At 37.2% G+C, this 19082-nt stretch overlaps 2 protein-coding genes across 2 annotated transcripts in view; both read left to right on the top strand.

Annotated features, from left to right (window-relative positions):
* Positions 1 to 19082, top strand: part of LOC125272874 (lymphocyte antigen 6E-like) — a 57573-nt gene that overhangs the window by 10296 nt on the left and 28195 nt on the right. The window lies entirely within an intron of this gene.
* Positions 5506 to 13960, top strand: LOC125272873 (vegetative cell wall protein gp1-like). The gene is made up of 3 exons (XM_048198038.1): positions 5506 to 6395; positions 6514 to 8068; positions 8295 to 13960. The coding sequence occupies exons 1-3, from the start codon at positions 6288 to 6290 to the stop codon at positions 8420 to 8422; spliced, it is 1791 nt and encodes a 596-aa protein (XP_048053995.1). The 5' UTR covers positions 5506 to 6287; the 3' UTR covers positions 8423 to 13960.

Below are 19082 nucleotides of genomic sequence, written 5' to 3'. Positions count from 1 at the left end.
CCTTTTTACCTGTTGTAACACCTTTAAATGGTAAATAAAACCAATAAATTGCAGTTGCAGAAAAGTGATTACAGCCTCTATTTATTGAGTAAACTGTTCTTTCTACCTCAAAATGACTTGATTTCATTCATGAGGGTTATATTTGACAGATTATAGCTCATTCAGTTCTTTTTACCTGTTGTAACACCTTTAAATGGTAAATAAAACCTTTAAATTGCAGTTGCCGAAAAGTGATTACAGCCTCTATTTGTTGTTAAACTGTTCTTTCTGCCTCAGAATTACTTGATTTCATTCATGAGGGTTATATTTGACAGATTATAGCTCATTCAGTCCTTTTTACCTGTTGTAACACCTTTAAATGGTAAATAAAACCAATAAATTGCAGTTGCAGAAAAGTGATTGCAGCCTCTATTTATTGAGTAAACTGTTCTTTCTGCCTCAAAATGACTTGATTTCATTCATGAGGGTTATATTTGACAGATTATAGCTCAATCAGTCCTTTTTACCTGTTGCACCTTTAAATGGCCAATAAAAGCCCTTAAATGCAGTGTTTTTTGAGGACGCTTCATGTCTTAAAAAAAAAACAGTGTTTTTTTACATTCAAAAAATACAGACAGTTTCATGTGATGGGTAGGTTTAGGGGGATAGAATATACAGTTTGTATACAATATAAAAACCATTACGTCTTTGGAGTCCCTGTAAACCACGTGTGTGTGTGTGTGTGTGTGTGTATGTGTAATAAACTACAAGCTGCAGATCACATTTGTACATTTGTATGGCTCAAACTGTACCATTCATTCATTGCTGTCTTGTCTTGCTGTATGTGTTATTAATGCATTAAAAATAAAATAAAATGAAAAAGGGGTACCATTCATGGATCACGTGGTAGCCACAAGTTTTTTTTTGTTTTTTGTTTTGTTTTTTTCTCAACATCCTCTGTTCTCGCTAGTTTTTTTCATCATTTTTCTCGACATGGATCCCACTCTGTTCGATCAGATTTTGACATATAAAAAGAATGGAACATTCCCACCTGATTGTACAAAAAAGCAACAATCAAATTTCCGTCGAAAGATGAAGACCTTTGAGCTGCAAGGTGAGTTTAATTAACGTTAATCCCTTATGCTAATTATGTATTGCGGAGCCCCGCGAATGACATGCAGTAAATCTAGTAGGCCAATTCGTGCGTGCGGTTTCCTAAGTCGTCAAATCATGCGATTTACTTATTAGGGAACGAGATAGTCAATCGAGGGAATGACTTTATTTTTAAAGTAGTTAGTTTAATTGAAGGTATGTTACTGTCACCGTGAAAAATTAATACATTTTAATAGAAACAAACCATATTTACCAGCAAAATTAAATGAGAGGGAAAAAAAGTTTTGTTAAAGGCTGATAGCTGTGTAGGTTAAGACTGTTATCCCTCTGGTTGTCTTCGTTTAGGGGTCACACTTGGCTCCTTTGTGGCCAAAAATAACAGAAGCTTTAATATATATATATATATATATATATATTATTTTATTTTTTTTCCAGGAAATTATATATGTATTATATATTTTTGTCAAATAATATTATAGATTGTTATTTTGGGTATTGGGGGTATTTTATGATACTATGGAATATTTATACAATGAATTTTCATTAGCTATTTTTTCCCCATTGAAAAAAAAATTGTAATATACTTTTAAAATATATTTCAATTAAAGCAGTATTCCATGTTAAAATAGAGACAAGGAATTTTAAATTCATTTTAGTGCCATCTGGTGGGAGTAAAAAAGAAAAACGTAATTCCATGGTGTAGCCAATAAATTCCTATATAATTTTATGTAAATTGGCTTATAAATTCTACTTGTGTTTTTTTAGAAAATTTATTAAGATATAATATATATTAATAATACATTTATTAAGTTTTCGATTTGTATTTATACTTTGACATTCTCAAAAACTATTTTTTTGTCAAGGTTTAGATGTTTTTTGTTTACTACAGTCAAAACTGTTCACAGGGGAGGACATTTTATTACACATAACATCAAAAACTGCTTTGTGGCTGAATTATTTATCATATTTCACACATTTCTGTAAACTTGCTCTGAGAAGACCAGAGGGTTAAGCCTATTGCTAAATGTGTAGATGGTGTCTGCCTCCTGAACCAATACTGGGACCTGATTGTTTGGTATACATTTTGATTTGAATACAGTTTAGATTAAAATATATACACATTTTATTTTGTTGACCATGTTACAGTGCAATATTGGTTATTAATATAAGTTTCAGGAATACATTACCATGGCTTATAACTCATAATAGATTTCTTTGACTTATTACAGATGGCCAGTTGTACTATGTAAGGTACAGAGGGACACCTCGGTCTCTCAAGGCTAAAGTTTTATGTGGTCCAGCAGAGGCCAATGATGTCTTTGTCGACTTCCACGCCAGCAGTGGAGGCGCACACTGTGGCCAAAAAAAAACCAGAGACGCAATATCCAAAAGGTTTTACTGGCCTGGAATTTCAGATGACATTGATTTGTGGGTTAGTATATATATTTATATTCATTTTGAATATTTATATTCACTTCTTCTTTATGGTTTTCTGCTAATACAAATTAATCGAAATGTGTTTCTGTTTGAAATTAAAATTATAAAAAGAAATGTGCATGAGCTTTACAGCATTCATAATGACGCATGATGAATTTTTTTCCCCCTTTTAGGTGAGTCAGTGTGTGGCATGCCAGGCCAGCAAAGCTATCATTAAACAGGAGGTGGAGTACACTCCAATAAAGGTACATTTAATGTTTATTGTTTTTATATTATCTTCTACTTATAGACAGAAAAATGTTATAAACAGAAATCAAATTAGTGTCACTCCTATTTTTTCACATAGAAATGAAATTGCACTATTCACACTTAAAGGAATAGTTCACCCAAAAATGAAAATTGTCCCATGATTTACTCACCCACAAGCAATCATAGGTGTATATGACTTTCTTCTTTCAGACAAACTCAATATGATATATATTTATATATATTTTCAATTTGGGAACCCAAATTTAAAAATAAAATAAAATGCATCCATCCATAAAACAAATCAATCCATACAATTCCAGAGGGCCTTTTGCAGTGAAGGGATACATTTTTTGTAAGAAAAATTTCCATATTTAAAACTTTATAAATTCAAATAACTAGCTTCCAGCACTCAGCATGATTTCAAAAACAACACATTCCTGCGCCAGATTGCCTCTTTTTCTTTTTCTTTTTTTTACACAAATTAATGTCAACTGAATAAGTTTCATTTGCATTAGGCATATCGGAACAACTAGAAATTTTTCTTAAAAAAAAAAAATAAGAATTGGTAGTCACAATACTGACCTTGGCAAAATGTGATGGGGACATGTCTCAGCTGCAACTTAATTTAAATTTAAAATTTTAACTTGATAAGTTACAAATACAGCCGTATTTGTTTTCAATATTTCAGTTCACCTTGCCAGACACAAGTAATTTATCCAAAATGATTAGCCAATTAGTGCCAAGCACCACCCACTGAAAATTAAAAAAAAAAAAAATTAATTATGAAAAAAAAGATATTTAAACAATAGTGTGTTAAAGAGGATATTGTGAAATAAATCAAATAAAACAATAAATGTCGTATTTTCATGTAATTTTACAAAGTAAATAGATACATTATTTTTACATTTATTTTATTATGTAATTATTAATTAAATTAATCATGTCATCATTATTGAATTATTTCAGAATAATTGTTAATTGTTGTACATTTAACTGTTGTTTTATGTACTTCATTACTTATTTAATTATTTCATTTTGAGTAATTTCGTGCTCCATACCTTATGAGTATGAAAATATTCTTGTGAATTAATACATTACTGCTCCTCTGTAATATATTTTGAAAACTAAAGATTTTAAGCTTTTAAATTATGTCTAGTTTGTCAAGATTAGTTTTGGTTTCTTATAAAATGTTACTGTTTTAAATATGTGATGGCTGTGGGCTCGCTGGTGGGTCGGTAATTCTTAAGGTGTTAAAGATATCATTACAAAAATGTAATTACTAATGCTTTTTGTGTTTTGAAAGGTAACCCAGCCATTTGAACTAATTGGAATGGATTTGGTTGGAAAGCTAAAAACCACTTCCAGTGGCAATCAGTACATATGTGTACTGATTGACTATCTAACAAAGTGGCCACAGGCCTATCCTTTAAAGTCCAAAAGTGCAGAGGAAGTTACTCAATGCATCCTAAAATTTTTCTATCAGTTTGAAGCACCACAGAGAATTCTTACTGATCAGGGGAAGGAGTTCGTCAATGAGGTAAGTACAAATAACTACTGAAATGCAAAAGTTATACCCAACATTTGCAGTATATTTAGGTAAATATATATTTTATGATAGGCTAGCACCTATTTTATTCTTTTTTTCTTTTTATGTTACAGATCAATAAGAATGTTTGCAAGGCCCTCAACATTAAGAGAAGTCTCTGTGCTCCTTATCACCCACAGACGAATGGGTTGGTAGAAAGAATGAATGGGACGATACAGAGGTATAATGTTCATTTTCACTTATTACTTGTGTTTATATAGACCCCTTAATCGCCTACGTCACTGTGACGTCACTGCTCTAGCTGGAGGCAAAACATAAATAAGAACTAATAGCGGGTGCGCTAAAAGTTTGAGGTTTTGACTTTAAAATGTCGTCTTGTTGTGTTTTTGGCTGCCAGAATAGAAGGAACAGGACTTTTGGTTCAAAACTAAAGGTTTACCAGATCCCGGCAGACATTCCTTCACAGAAATCAAAAAGATAATTGTGGTTGAAAGCAATATGGCGTACAGACTGGACGGAGACGATCATAAATAATACTCGTGTTTGCAGTGCACACTTCATATCAGGTAAAATAATTGATGCATATGTAATGGTGTGTTGGTTTTATCTAGTACAAATCAGCACGTTTCTGTTTTATAGGTGAAAAGTCGCCAACTTTCAGCGCACTAGCTAGCTTAAATGTTAAACAAACATACAGCGATAGATGTGTGTGCCATCCTTTGAATGGTCTCTTAAAACAATCCACATTGCTAGCCATAATCATAGTTAGCCCAGCGTTAGGTTACATTAGACAATAAGCCTTGACAAAATTCCCCGAACCACCTGAAAGTAATTCATATGTTGTCTAGGAAATATCCAAAACTTTATTTTGTAAAGTTTTATTTTTGTAAAAGTTAATTTACAAAAATAGCTGTCACGGTCCCGCAGAGTCAGTGACTGTACATATTCGGACAGTTCTGAACCTTCTTCTGCATCTATGTTTAATAAATCCCTCCTAAAACATAATAGCTTACGCTTGTCAACATTGAGTCCAGCGTCTCTTTTTGCCTCCAGCTAAGCCCCGCCCACCAGGAAACGTTGCAATGTTTACAAACTTTTAAGGGGTCTATACAGTTCATATATGTACATTATTATATATGTACTTATATGTGTGTACATATATGTCTGTATACCAGAGGGGTCAAAACCCAGTCCTGGAGGGCCACTGTCCTGCAGAGTTTAGCTCCAACTTAAACCAGAGTGTAACTTCCGTGGACTTCACCTAGCTAGAAAAAAATTAATAATCATATTTTTTATAACTCCTGCCTTGATCAACACAAAATAGGTGTCTTAGAGCCTGAACTTGAATATAGCCAATTTGATTAACTCCTAAGTACTGTTTAGTTATTTGCTGAAAAATAAAAAAAGAGTTTTCATTATTTATGAAGTATTGTTTTATACTATGTACTGCAATATGTCAAAAACATGATGCAGCTCAGATATCATGTGTCAAATGTCATTTGAAAGTTCTCACTGAGTAGAATACAACAAGCATAATTGTTTTGGGCTTTGACTAACATGCTCCGATTGTGAAAATCTACACATCTTTATTTACAGCAGATTCTCACGATTACAATGAGGCCATCAACACAATGCAATAAGTAGATCACAATAAATTCCTCACAGAATTCTGACATATAAAATTATTGGGTAAACAATAAGACTACCTTGGTTTCCAATGGTGTAACATTTGATTACTTTATGCTATCACAAAAAACTTTGACCCAGATGCAGCTCACATGCAGAGGACCTTCAAAAAAGGATTTTTGTATGCCATTCAGAAAAAACAACTCTGAAAAATGTCATTAGGGCTTAAGAGGTTAACAAATGCCTTGCTGTTATTATTCACTTTGTTTTCTCTAGAGCACTGTCCACATTGGTCAAAAACAGACCTGATGAATGGGACAAACATTTGGATGCTGTAATGTTCGGGTTGAGAACAAAGCGTCAAATGACGACAAAATTTTCACCCTTCTTTTTAATGTTTGGTAGAGAGGCGAGGTACCCCTCTCAAATCCCAGATGACTACAGGGTGAGTTACATTTATATATATAAACATATTTTAGTTTTTTTTTAAATATTGGTATAATGTATCCTTAAAACAACATATTTTAGTGTGTTAATATACAAATATCAAAATCATTTTATAGGTGGATAGCAGTGTTGAGGAAAATTTGTCTGTTGAAGAGCTAACAGAGGACATTCTGAAGCTTGACAAAGTTCTTCAGACTGCAATCTCAAATAATAAAACAACAAAGTCAAAACAAAATAAAAAAACAAAAGGCAAAGCTACCTCAAACTTTCATGTGGGCATGAAAGTGTGGCGGTTGAACGTGAGGAGCCAACAGAGGAAAGGAGGCAAGTTAGATCCAAACTACCTTGGGCCCTACACTATAGCCGCTATTGAAGGAAAAAGTGTGGATCTTGTGGACAGCCAAGGAGTGACAATACCAAAAATTAACACAGATCACTTGATGGCATATACAGAGGAACACCCAAGAGTTCCACGCAAGTGTTCAGTGGATTGCTCCACCACTGCCACTACTGGACTGCCCTCTGCTTCTTCCTATGGGGCATCTCCACCGCCAGTGCCATCACCGGCACCAGCATCTCCGCCGCCAGTGCCATCACCGGCACCAGCATCTCCACCACCAGTGCCATCACCGGAATCTCCACCGCCAGTGCCATCACCGGCACCGGGATCTCCACCGTTAGTGCTATTACCGGCACCAGCATCTCCGCCACCAGTGCCATCACCGGCACCAGCATCTCCACCACCAGTGCCATCACCGGAATCTCCACCGCCAGTGCCATCGCCGGCACCGGGATCTCCACCGTTAGTGCCATCACTGGCATATACACCGCCATTGCCATCACCGGCATCTACATCACCAGTGCCATCACCGGCGTCTCCACCACTAATCCATGTGGTATCTTCTGCCCCCTCCTCACCGGCATCTCCACCGCCAGTGCCATCACTGGCATCTCCACCACCAGTGCCATCACCGGCATCTCCACCACTAAAACATGTGGTCTATTCAGCTCCCTCCTCACCGGCATCTCCACCACCAGTGCCATCACCGGCATCTCCACCACTGATCCATGTGGTCTCTTCTGCTCCCTCCTCACCGGCATCTCCACCACCAGTGTCATCACCGCCATCTCCACCGCCAGTGCCATCACCGCCATCTACACCACCAGTGCCATCACCGGCATCTCCACCACTAAAACATGTGGTCTCTTCAGCTCCCTCCTCACCGGCATCTCCACCGCCAGTGCCATCACCGGCATCTCCACCACTAAAACATGTGGTCTCTTCAGCTCCCTCCTCACCGGCATCTCCACCACCAGTCCATGTGGTCTCTTCTGCCCCCTCCTCACCGGCATCTCCACCACCAGTCCATGAGGTCTCTTCAGCTCCCTCCTCACCGGCATCTCCACCACTAAAACATGTGGTCTCTTCAGCTCCCTCCTCACCGGCATCTCCACCACCAGTCCATGTGGTCTCTTCAGCTCCCTCCTCACCGGCATCTCCACCACCAGTCCATGTGGCCTCTTCTGCCCCCTCCTCACCGGCATCTCCAACACCAGTCCATGTGGCCTCTTCTGCCCCCTCCTCACCGGCATCTCCAACACCAGTCCATGCCACAGCATCCTCAGGAGTTGTGACTTCATCAGGGTCCAGCTCTTCAGACATAGAATCACGTATGTACAATTTAGACAGTTATAAGAAGAGGAGTTTTATTTGACAGTGTGGTAATAAAATATAAAAAAAATTATACAATTTTAACACATGGATTCACCACTTGTGAGTAACACCATTGCATAATTTAAGATAGGCATGTAACCTCAATTGTGATTTTTCTTGAGTTTTTCATATTCTTTCTTGACAGGACTTTGCATTGTTTTGTTTGTTTTTCACATTTTACAGGAGTCAAAGAAGCCTGGGAAGGAAAAAGTGTGTATGTGCTACTCTCAAAAATAGGGCCATTCAAACTGTTTTACTCGGATATTCATCACACTGCACCCACACAATATTTTGAAAGTGAGGTGAGTTGATCCATTTAGAAGCACCAAATCACTAGTAAATTTTAATCTGAACTCTGTTTGTTTTCAAGTTTAATTGTTTTGGTAGTAATATAAGTGCTCGTTACATCAACGTGAGTATTGTGTTGCTGTATCGCATTAATTTTAAGGTCATTTTATGTTAAAAACTGTGTAGTGTATGCTGGGACATTGCACCTTTAATACAATAATTTTATGATAAAAACTGTGTAGTGCATGCTGGCACATTGTACCTTTAATACAGTGAGATGTATTAGTGTTTTAAGGTATGTAAAAGAGTACATTAAGGAGACCCCATATTCATATATTACCTCAGGCACAAAGTTGAGAAATTGCACTGGACACACAACAGCTAAATGGTACTGATAGATGCAACTATTAAGCAGACTGGAGATGACATTTTAAATAATTGTTTATTGAATATTATTATAGTTGTGTTTTGATGACCAGTTTGACTTTGTTTGAATAGAAACAGATTCACATGTATTATAACACCAAGCATAGCAAGTGGATAATTCAAGTTTTGTCCAACTAAGCTTGTTGGTGTTCCCATATAACCCGATGTTACTTAGGCTACGTGGTAGACCCAGCCATCTGCGTAGACCCTCCAAAGCTGATGTATTAGCTGTTTTTATACACCTGGTAGGGCACTCTACTTGGGCCCGGTGCTAAGCTCGACCTTGCTCTCCCCACCACTTCCTCCATTTCCCTCAGGCGGGGCTCCTTCAGGTCGAAGTCTGATGAAGGCTCTGGTGGTATTTTCAGCATGGACCCAGCAGTTAATATCTAATGGAGTCACTGTTGGTGGCCTTGAGGTGGTCGTTTATGGTCGTTTATGGCATCCTTGGAGCAGGTGAGGCGGCCAGCCCTCTTTTGGCCAAGGAGCTGCTTGGTCAACTTTAATGGGTTGGCCAAGAATGCTGCCCTCTTCCTAGCTCTCTCATTCCGCCTCCTTCTGTGGAACTCTGCCCTCCGTAAGGTCAAGAGTTGTTTCCTTATGATTGCTCTCAGATCCGCTAGACCGGCTCTCTCGACTTTCCCTGCTGACTTGTATTGCCTCTTCAGCTGTCTGAGTTCTTCCCTGAGGCACTGGATTTTCCTTGCTCTGCAGCTTGGAGCACATGCCGATGGAGCTGGCTTGGATGCCTCGGTTCCAAAATGCTCAGCTGCAATGTTCACTATGAGGGTGGTCATCATTTTCAGTCGGTGGTCCATGTCCCTGTTGGCTGTTACTTCCAGGATCTGGCTTGCATCTTCATCAAATTGTTGCCACTCAATTCTCTCGAATAATTTGGGCCACTGGATCCTTGGCTGGATCAAAGGGGCACAGCCAGTTGTTATGACTGCACCTTGCTGACTTGGGTTGCTGGGAGATACTGTCTCGAGTTGTGGTGGCAGGTGAGCTGCTGGCAGCTGATGTTGGCGACACTAGGAGGCTCTAGGCTCTGTGAGTTGCCTAGCTCCTCCTGCGTTTTACCAGAAGTCACTTCTGTGCATTGTGTCATCGCTGCCGCTGTCAAGCATCTCATTCTACATTGATGGATTTTTAAACCCCTTACATTCTTGCATTCCTGCCACAGCTGCACTCTATTGTACTCGTCATTTTTCCTTTGTCATGTGTCATTGTCCTTGAGTCCGTCGGGCACCCTTGGGGGTATCTTTCTTTTGTGGGCTTTGTAGCTTGCTCTGGGTTCTTAGACTGGGTGAACTTAGACTCTTAGAAGTGGTTTGGGCTGCCAACCCTCTCCACCCCAGGTTGCCGTCTCTCATGTATCTCTCCAGATGTCACCACCCAGTCTATTCCTGGTTGTCACTGGTACTCCCAGAGTATTTCAATTTACATGTATTATGTTGTTTAGTGTTTCTTTTAGTTGAGCTCTCGTCTCTTGAGATTTAGTGATAGCTTTTTTTTTATTTAGCCATTATAATAATGTGTTTGTAAAAAAAGTTATGTTAGCAAAAGAAGCAAATACGAACAGAAATCTGACTCTGATGAATTGGCTTAGTTTGCAAATTGTGTTTTCCATTATTTTTTACTGTTTTATTATTAACTTTATTATATTTACTATAGGCTCATCAGTGGTGACACACAAATTGTTCAGTTTGTGCAGCAGTGCATGCTGGCATAAGATTTCCATGCTGTACCAAGCAAATATGGTTTCATGAGAGATAACTACATAATAGAAATACTTCCCGATTTTAAAAATATTTTAAAGGTTTAAGATAATGACTTTATTTATTTATTTATTTTACTTATCAGTTTCTAAAGTGTACAGATTGTATACCTGTGTTAATGAAATCAAACTGTGAGGGAATGAAGCACTTTATAACAATCTCTTTCAACATTTGATTCCTTTGCTAAAATAATGTTTTACAAACAAATGGCTAAAGAAAAACTATATTCAAAGTTTAAAATGAAAGTGTCCATCTAAAGGAAACATTAAACAACATTAAACAGATCACCTCTGTAAATATTTTTTCTTATAAAAATTTGTATTTACTAATGTGTTTATTTATTTTGGTCAGGTCATGAATGCCTACATGTACCTTTTGGTACAGAAGTACAACAAGCATTCAACAGAAAAGGCTGCATGGATTGATTCTTTCGAAATGAGCGACATCTGGAAATATAAAAGAGCAAAAGTCAAGGTTAGTACACAACTATTTGCAAACTGCAATATAAATGTGATTAACACAGGCTTAAGTTCTGTAGTGATCTTCATACAGACAGTGTATTATACACAAATTATATTTAATACACAATTTTATATTTATTATATTTAGATACTTATATTCTACAACAGATACTAAAGGTAATGTGAGTTTTGGTGCCATGTCATCTCCTGTGTGTGTGGGGTGGGGGGGTTCCAGGTGACCTCTTTCTCCTTTTACCTTGGGACACCAGTAATGGAGTCACCTTGACAATATATATAATCCATCCTGTAGAGCCTCTTACTGTTTTATCAACACAAGGAAGACACAGTTGTAACAAAATATAATTTTTTAACAAAAGATATACACTACCATTGAAAAGTTTGGAAACATTTTTGAAATTCAATAAAATTTGGGTCCAAGAATGGTTTCTTGTGTGTTGCTCACAACACTTCCAAATGTTTGTGCATTAAATGTAGAATTTATTTCATCTGAAATTTCAGATGGATCCAAAAAAATTCAAATATATCTTGGGGGTCATCAACGAGCACCACCACTGGACTCTGACGGTAATGTTTATGTTTTATATGCAGTCTTAGTTATCTTTTATTTTCATGTAGTTGGGTACAATATTATTTTTTTTTAGCATTTTAGCATTTAAGGTTTTGTTGTAATCATTTGCAATATCTTAATTATTAAGATTATGATTCCACAAGAGAAGAGGGCTGTGTTCCTGGATCCTCTAGGGGAGACCACAGCAAAAATAAAAAAATGTCAGAATGTGACAAGGTAAATCAACATTTTAAACAAGATCTTCTAAAATTCTAAAGGTGTATCTTAATATTCAATTTTATTTAATAAATAAAGGATTCAAGATTTTTATTGTCATATGTACCTATATACAACTTATTTTGTTGTTATCCCACAATCATAAATTAAAAACCATAAATATTACAGGACCTTCATGATACAGAAGGGCTACAACGTGCCCGGATGGGCATGTGACACGATAGCCCATTCGTGCCAACAGGATGGCAGTTCCTGTGGGGCTTTTGTCCTGAAAGTAAGTTAAATGGATCATAATGCCATATACTGTTTGAAATTCTTTCCTCAGCGTAACACCAGGGGTAACATTAATGGAGACGGTCACCCTGGATGGTAGATGGATAATAAATGGACTGTAAAGATAAAGAGAGAATAAAGTTTTTATTTAAAAATATTGTAATTAATGGGACCTGCATTGAAAAAGCACACAAGGAGATGTTAAGAAGAGTATTCCTGCTGGCAATGTAAGTTAAGGGGGACTTTCTCGCACTAATCATTCTTGTAGTGACATCTTTCTTTAGAATGACCTCACTTGTATTTTATTAAAGAAGGACAGTCTTGCAGCATTAAAACACCATCAAGAGAAAATTAAATAGATAAATAAAGAGAAAATTGTCATTTTGGGGTGAACTATGCCTTTGACAAAATTTAACAACCCCTTGGCAATTTCTGTGACAATTTTTTGTGGTGTTCCACCAGCTGTTGACAAAAGTGTTGGATAATGTAAACATTTCAGTTAGATGACATTGGAGGAATTTGGAGGAATGCCATCCAGCCTGCTGTCCACTACAAATTCAACCTTTTTTGCAACATAATTATTTTCATTATATAGCAACCCATTGTTGTAACTTATTGGAATAACATTGTTTACATTACAAACACATCATTCTTAATTACATAATCCCTTTTCTTTTTTTCTAGTTTGCGGAATGTTTCTTAAAGAATGAGCCGCTACACTTTTCCACAGCTGCGGAAAGTGTGGCGGCTCTGAGAATGCAAATAGCATCTTCTCTCCTGCAGAACTCTGGTATGTTTTAGATACAAGTCCTTGTTTCAAATTTCAAATATTCATTTATTCTTTGGTACCCTAACCATTTAACAGTGTTGGTAAAAATGTGATTACTTATTTGTTTGTAAATACTCGTGTTTTAAAAACATGTTTTATGATAACATTGTTTATTCTGCCTTGACATGATATTCGACTAGCTGAGCTGAAGGACTTGTGCTATTTATGTGGGGAGAAGAGCAGTGGGAAAAAACAGAAAGTGACTAACTGGGTAAGCATTCCAAAAAATATGTTGTCTTTTGTCAGACCTTTATTAAATTTGCCATATTAATTGAAGGTGAAATAATGTTCATTTAAGTATTGTTTGATATGGATTACAGAAATATTTATGCTTGACTTCAAAATATATTTGTCAACATGTTTAGATTGGCTGTGATACATGTCCCCGGTGGTTCCACTGCAAATGCGTTCAACGCACAAGGAAGCACAAAACATATGTATGTCCTGTTTGTGAACCTTGAAACATAATCAGTTTTTCTGATCATTTATTTTATCTTATTTTCGTTTAATGTTATTGTTCAGTTTTATTTCTTTAACATTTTAGTTATTTTAAAAGATATTATATAACTAAATTTTAATTTAAACCTCACTGTAACTTCAAAAATTGTAAATAAAAACATTTAATGAAATATTCCCATCTCATATTATTCAGAATAACACTGAATTGAAAAAAAAAATGTTATGAAAAAGTGGTACTGAAAGTAAGATAATTACGATAACTTGCAGCAGATCAGTAACTTGACATCATTTTGAGACAGAATTCTGTAATCACTTTTCGGCAACTGCAATTTAAAGGTTTTATTTACCATTTAAAGGTGTTACAACAGGTAAAAGGGACTGAATGAGCTATAATCTGTCAAATATAACCCTCATGAATGAAATCAAGTCATTTTGAGGCAGAAAGAACAGTTTAACAACAAATAGAGGCTGTAATCACTTTTCGGCAACTGCAATTTAAAGGTTTTATTTACCATTTAAAGGTGTTACAACAGGTAAAAGGGACTGAATGAGCTATAATCTGTCAAATATAACCCTCATGAATGAAATAAAGTCATTTTGAGGCAGAAAGAACAGTTTACTCAATAAATAGAGGCTGCAATCACTTTTCGGCAACTGCAATTTATTGGTTTTATTTACCATTTAAAGGTGTTACAACAGGTAAAAAGGACTGATTGAGCTATAATCTGTCAAATATAACCCTCATGAATGAAATAAAGTCATTTTGAGGCAGAAAGAACAGTTTACTCAAATAGAGGCTGCAATCACTTTTCTGCAACTGCAATTTATTGGTTTTATTTACCATTTAAAGGTGTTACAACAGGTAAAAGGGACTGAATGAGCTATAATCTGTCAAATATAACCCTCATGAATGAAATCAAGTCATTTTGAGGCAGAAAGAACAGTTTACTCAATAAATTGAGGCTGCAATCACTTTTCGGCAGGTGTAAAACTGCATTTTATGGGTTTTATTTACCATTTAAAGGTATTTCACCTGGTAAAAAGGACTGGATTGCTTGGCACAAAGCAAGTAAAATAGGTTTCTGTTATAATCACGTAAAATCATGCTCGATTAAGCAATAAACGGCAAATTAATTAAATGAATAATTTTGATTAATCCGTTACAGAAAAAGTTTCTTTGCTATTAGCACGGATATTACCACGGACACAGAGTTATATGTATTTGCAGGTTATGGCCGTTTGATCATGATAAAATCAGCTGTAGACGTGTAGAAACAGGGGCGATACCCTTTAAACATGTGGTGCGCGCTCCGCGGACGGCAGTCAGTTTTCGGCAGACGATCAGTTTTCGGCACGACACCGGTTAGATACGTCTTTAAGTAATTAAACTTCTCTGTTTTGCTCAGCACGTCATTTTTGTGAATAGCGGTTTCAAACTGATTCCAAAAGTCTTGCCACAAGCTAATTTCACCGCTAAACTTGCTGATTATTAACTTGGGTAACTTAACTGTTTGTCCGCGCTGCGAGGGCTCTGCGTCACTCGGCCTGCTGTTGTCCCGGTTTCTCTGCATCACGCGCTTCACGCGAGCCTTCGCGCTGATGATTCGCTCTCCATATTCCTCGACATCCGCGACTTCATTCTCCAGATCATCAGTGTCTATCCTTTCCTCTATTTCATGGTCTAACTCCAGCAGCGTTCCCTCTTTTGCAGATAACAGGGCTAACAGTTCACTTAATCTGTCAATGATCGGATCTTCTTTGCTAACCTCCGTTTCGATGTCTTGCAAAAGTCTCGTGGTGGAACTGCGCACAGCTCTCCGTTTTCTGAGTAGTCTTTCAAGTCGCTCCGCCATTTCGGACATTGCTTGCTAATTATCCCGGGTTTCGGCACCAAAGAATGTCGTGTCTTTTCTTCTTAGTAAGCAATAATGACTACTGACGACTTGAAATAAAATAAACAAACTGTTGTACTGACGTTTTTGAACCGGATAACACAGATGCAGCGCACACACATTGAATCAATCACATGTTCTTTTTCTGCGCGCTCTCACTTGCTCATTATGCATTATGGGTAGACTTTTCTTAAAGCTGAACAACCCAATATATGACAATTTAAACTTTATCTGTTATTATCAATGACAATTAATTAAACATTCTGTAATTGCTATTATTACTCTAAATTAATTCACAACATGCATTAAAGGATTTTAGTGCACAACGTGGAGGCGAAGAACCTCTGGTTGCCTCTGCGTCGTGCACATCGGATTGTTTTTATTTTAACGAATTATCACATTTATTTAAATTCATTATTAAAAGAGAGAGACAGAGAACTGAAAGAAAAAGCTCAGAGAGAGATGCGTGCGTTACCTGCACTGTGTGCGTCTCTTCTTTAAAGTATACAGTCTGAAGTTCCCTCGTTGCTTAAGCATATAACTTACATAGGCTAACTTAATGATTCTTTAATGGATTTATTAAAAATATATATAATATTTATGAATGACAGGCAACACTGACAGTGACAATGCAATCTTTATTTAAACTAATCATATCATTTATTTAAATGAATTATGTAGAATGTGAAATAAAACCGGCGTGACACATTACATTTATTGAAATGCATTAAATTAAAAAAAAAATCGAACAGTTGGAAATTTCTTTTGGGGATTGTTTTACTCACCACTATAGCCTACTAATTGATGTTAAACTCAACATTTCCATTTATCGTGAAATTAGACATGGAAAATGGTAGGGTCATTTCAGGTTTAGGCTCCCAGCAAGCAATAGCCATCATTTCACCGTCTCGGTTAACTATAGACCCGACATAGTCCGGCTATGTGTAACCCACTTTTAGCCAAAATAATCTTTCATTTGGTTACATGTCGTTTTTGCCAAAATAACTTGCGAGTTGTATGATATTGCATCATGTAAGTGATGTCAAAAGTGATTACAAGGTGTTTTTTACATCTTTGACATGTTATATTGCGAAGGCTGTGTGTAGCACACAATAGGCCTAGCTCGTAGTCAGACCGGCTATTTGTAGCCCACCTATAGTCAATCCTGATTTATTGTAGTTTTTGGACAGGAAGTGCATGAGATATCTCATCATGTTCGCAATGTCAATGATTTCTATAAGATGTAAGTGGCATTTCATGACATGCTGTCGAGTTTGCACAGAGGGATGCGTCTGGAATGCAAATGGAATGCTCCGGCATTTTCTGGACACTTTGACAGATATTTTTTAAAGCTGTCCACGGGACGAAGTGGGTCGCCGGGGCTCGCAAACATAAATCCTCGTAAATTTTCTCTATCCAATGCAGTGGGATCCTTGTGTTTTTTTGTCTCTGGGTTATGCGCCAGGGTCAGGTTTTGATAGGTTTCGGTTTCCTTCTCTTCCCCTCTGCGCAAAACACAGCTGCATGTCAAACCAAACTTTTCTTACAAGTCCCGTGGGTGTGAAAGGGGAGAGTGCAGGTGCAGTTCTAATTTTCTCCAAGTCAGACTCAGTAATACGCGGATGACGAACGCTGGTGTCTTTTCCATTTTTCCTGTAGCGCTTTAAAACTGATTTAAAGACGGCATTGTTTGACTTGAAGTCTTTATCACTTAATATGTTGTATTTTGTAATGTGACGATTAATACCTGCTCTGAGACACATCAAACTTGCGACACTGCAGGCACGTGCACACATAGACCAAAAAGGGCTTGAGCACCTGCCCTTTTTCTTCCTCGAGAGAAAGTGCCCTTTTTGGGGGGTGTTTTTTTTTTGTTTTTTTTTAAATAAATGAATATATATTCGTGTTTGCGCACAGCTTCCCTGTCAAACAAATATATTTACTGAATAAAACAAATAAAAAAATACTATATCAAGTCGGCTTTGTCGAGAGCAGATGGCCTCCCTCCGCGACACGCCATTCATGCCCGCACTCACGCTCGCGCGCCACGCCCCACCTAACCTAACCTCGAGTTTGAAAACTTGTGACAACTATTCCCGCGAAAATTTAAACTGCAATTTAAAGGTTTTATTTACCATTTAAAGGTGTTACAACAGGTAAAAGGGACTGAATGAGCTATAATCTGTCAAATATAACCCTCATGAATGAAATCAAGTCATTTTGAGGCAGAAAGAACAGTTTAACAACAAATAGAGGCTGTAATCACTTTTCGGCAACTGCAATTTAAAGGTTTTATTTACCATTTAAAGGTGTTACAACAGGTAAAAGGGACTGAATGAGCTATAATCTGTCAAATATAACCCTCATGAATGAAATAAAGTCATTTTGAGGCAGAAAGAACAGTTTACTCAATAAATAGAGGCTGCAATCACTTTTCGGCAACTGCAATTTATTGGTTTTATTTACCATTTAAAGGTGTTACAACAGGTAAAAAGGACTGATTGAGCTATAATCTGTCAAATATAACCCTCATGAATGAAATAAAGTCATTTTGAGGCAGAAAGAACAGTTTACTCAAATAGAGGCTGCAATCACTTTTCTGCAACTGCAATTTATTGGTTTTATTTACCATTTAAAGGTGTTACAACAGGTAAAAGGGACTGAATGAGCTATAATCTGTCAAATATAACCCTCATGAATGAAATCAAGTCATTTTGAGGCAGAAAGAACAGTTTACTCAATAAATTGAGGCTGCAATCACTTTTCGGCAGGTGTAAAACTGCATTTTATGGGTTTTATTTACCATTTAAAGGTATTTCACCTGGTAAAAAGGACTGGATTGCTTGGCACAAAGCAAGTAAAATAGGTTTCTGTTATAATCACGTAAAATCATGCTCGATTAAGCAATAAACGGCAAATTAATTAAATGAATAATTTTGATTAATCCGTTACAGAAAAAGTTTCTTTGCTATTAGCACGGATATTACCACGGACACAGATTATATGTATTTGCAGGTTATGGCCGTTTGATCATGATAAAATCAGCTGTAGACGTGTAGAAACAGGGGCGATACCCTTTAAACATGTGGTGCGCGCTCCCGCGGACGGCAGTCAGTTTTCGGCAGACGATCAGTTTTCGGCACGACACCGGTTAGATACGTCTTTAAGTAATTAAACTTCTCTGTTTTGCTCAGCACGTCATTTTTGTGAATAGCGGTTTCAAACTGATTCCAAAAGTCTTGCCACAAGCTAATTTCACCGCTAAACTTGCTGATTATTAACTTGGGTAACTTAACTGTTTGTCCGCGCTGCGAGGGCTCTGCGTCACTCGGCCTGCTGTTGTCCCGGTTTCTCTGCATCACGCGCTTCACGCGAGCCTTCGCGCTGATGATTCGCTCTCCATATTCCTCGACATCCGCGACTTCATTCTCCAGATCATCAGTGTCTATCCTTTCCTCTATTTCATGGTCTAACTCCAGCAGCGTTCCCTCTTTTGCAGATAACAGGGCTAACAGTTCACTTAATCTGTCAATGATCGGATCTTCTTTGCTAACCTCCGTTTCGATGTCTTGCAAAAGTCTCGTGGTGGAACTGCGCACAGCTCTCCGTTTTCTGAGTAGTCTTTCAAGTCGCTCCGCCATTTCGGACATTGCTTGCTAATTATCCCGGGTTTCGGCACCAAAGAATGTCGTGTCTTTTCTTCTTAGTAAGCAATAATGACTACTGACGACTTGAAATAAAATAAACAAACTGTTGTACT

Source organism: Megalobrama amblycephala, linkage group LG7, assembly GCF_018812025.1.
Source record: "Megalobrama amblycephala isolate DHTTF-2021 linkage group LG7, ASM1881202v1, whole genome shotgun sequence".
Classification (NCBI taxonomy): Eukaryota; Metazoa; Chordata; class Actinopteri; order Cypriniformes; family Xenocyprididae; genus Megalobrama; species Megalobrama amblycephala.
The sequence above is the reverse complement of the archived record's forward strand: the minus strand, read 5'-3'. Positions and strand labels throughout refer to the sequence as shown.

Bases quoted from the DNA above. Each gene is read 5' to 3' on its own strand.
- LOC125272873 (XM_048198038.1), top strand. From the start codon at position 6,288: ATGTTCGGGTTGAGAACAAAGCGTCAAATGACGACAAAATTTTCACCC. The intron at 6,396-6,513 runs GTGAGTTACATT...ATCATTTTATAG, and splicing joins AAATCCCAGATGACTACAGG to GTGGATAGCAGTGTTGAGGA. The intron at 8,069-8,294 runs GTATGTACAATT...CACATTTTACAG, and splicing joins CTCTTCAGACATAGAATCAC to GAGTCAAAGAAGCCTGGGAA.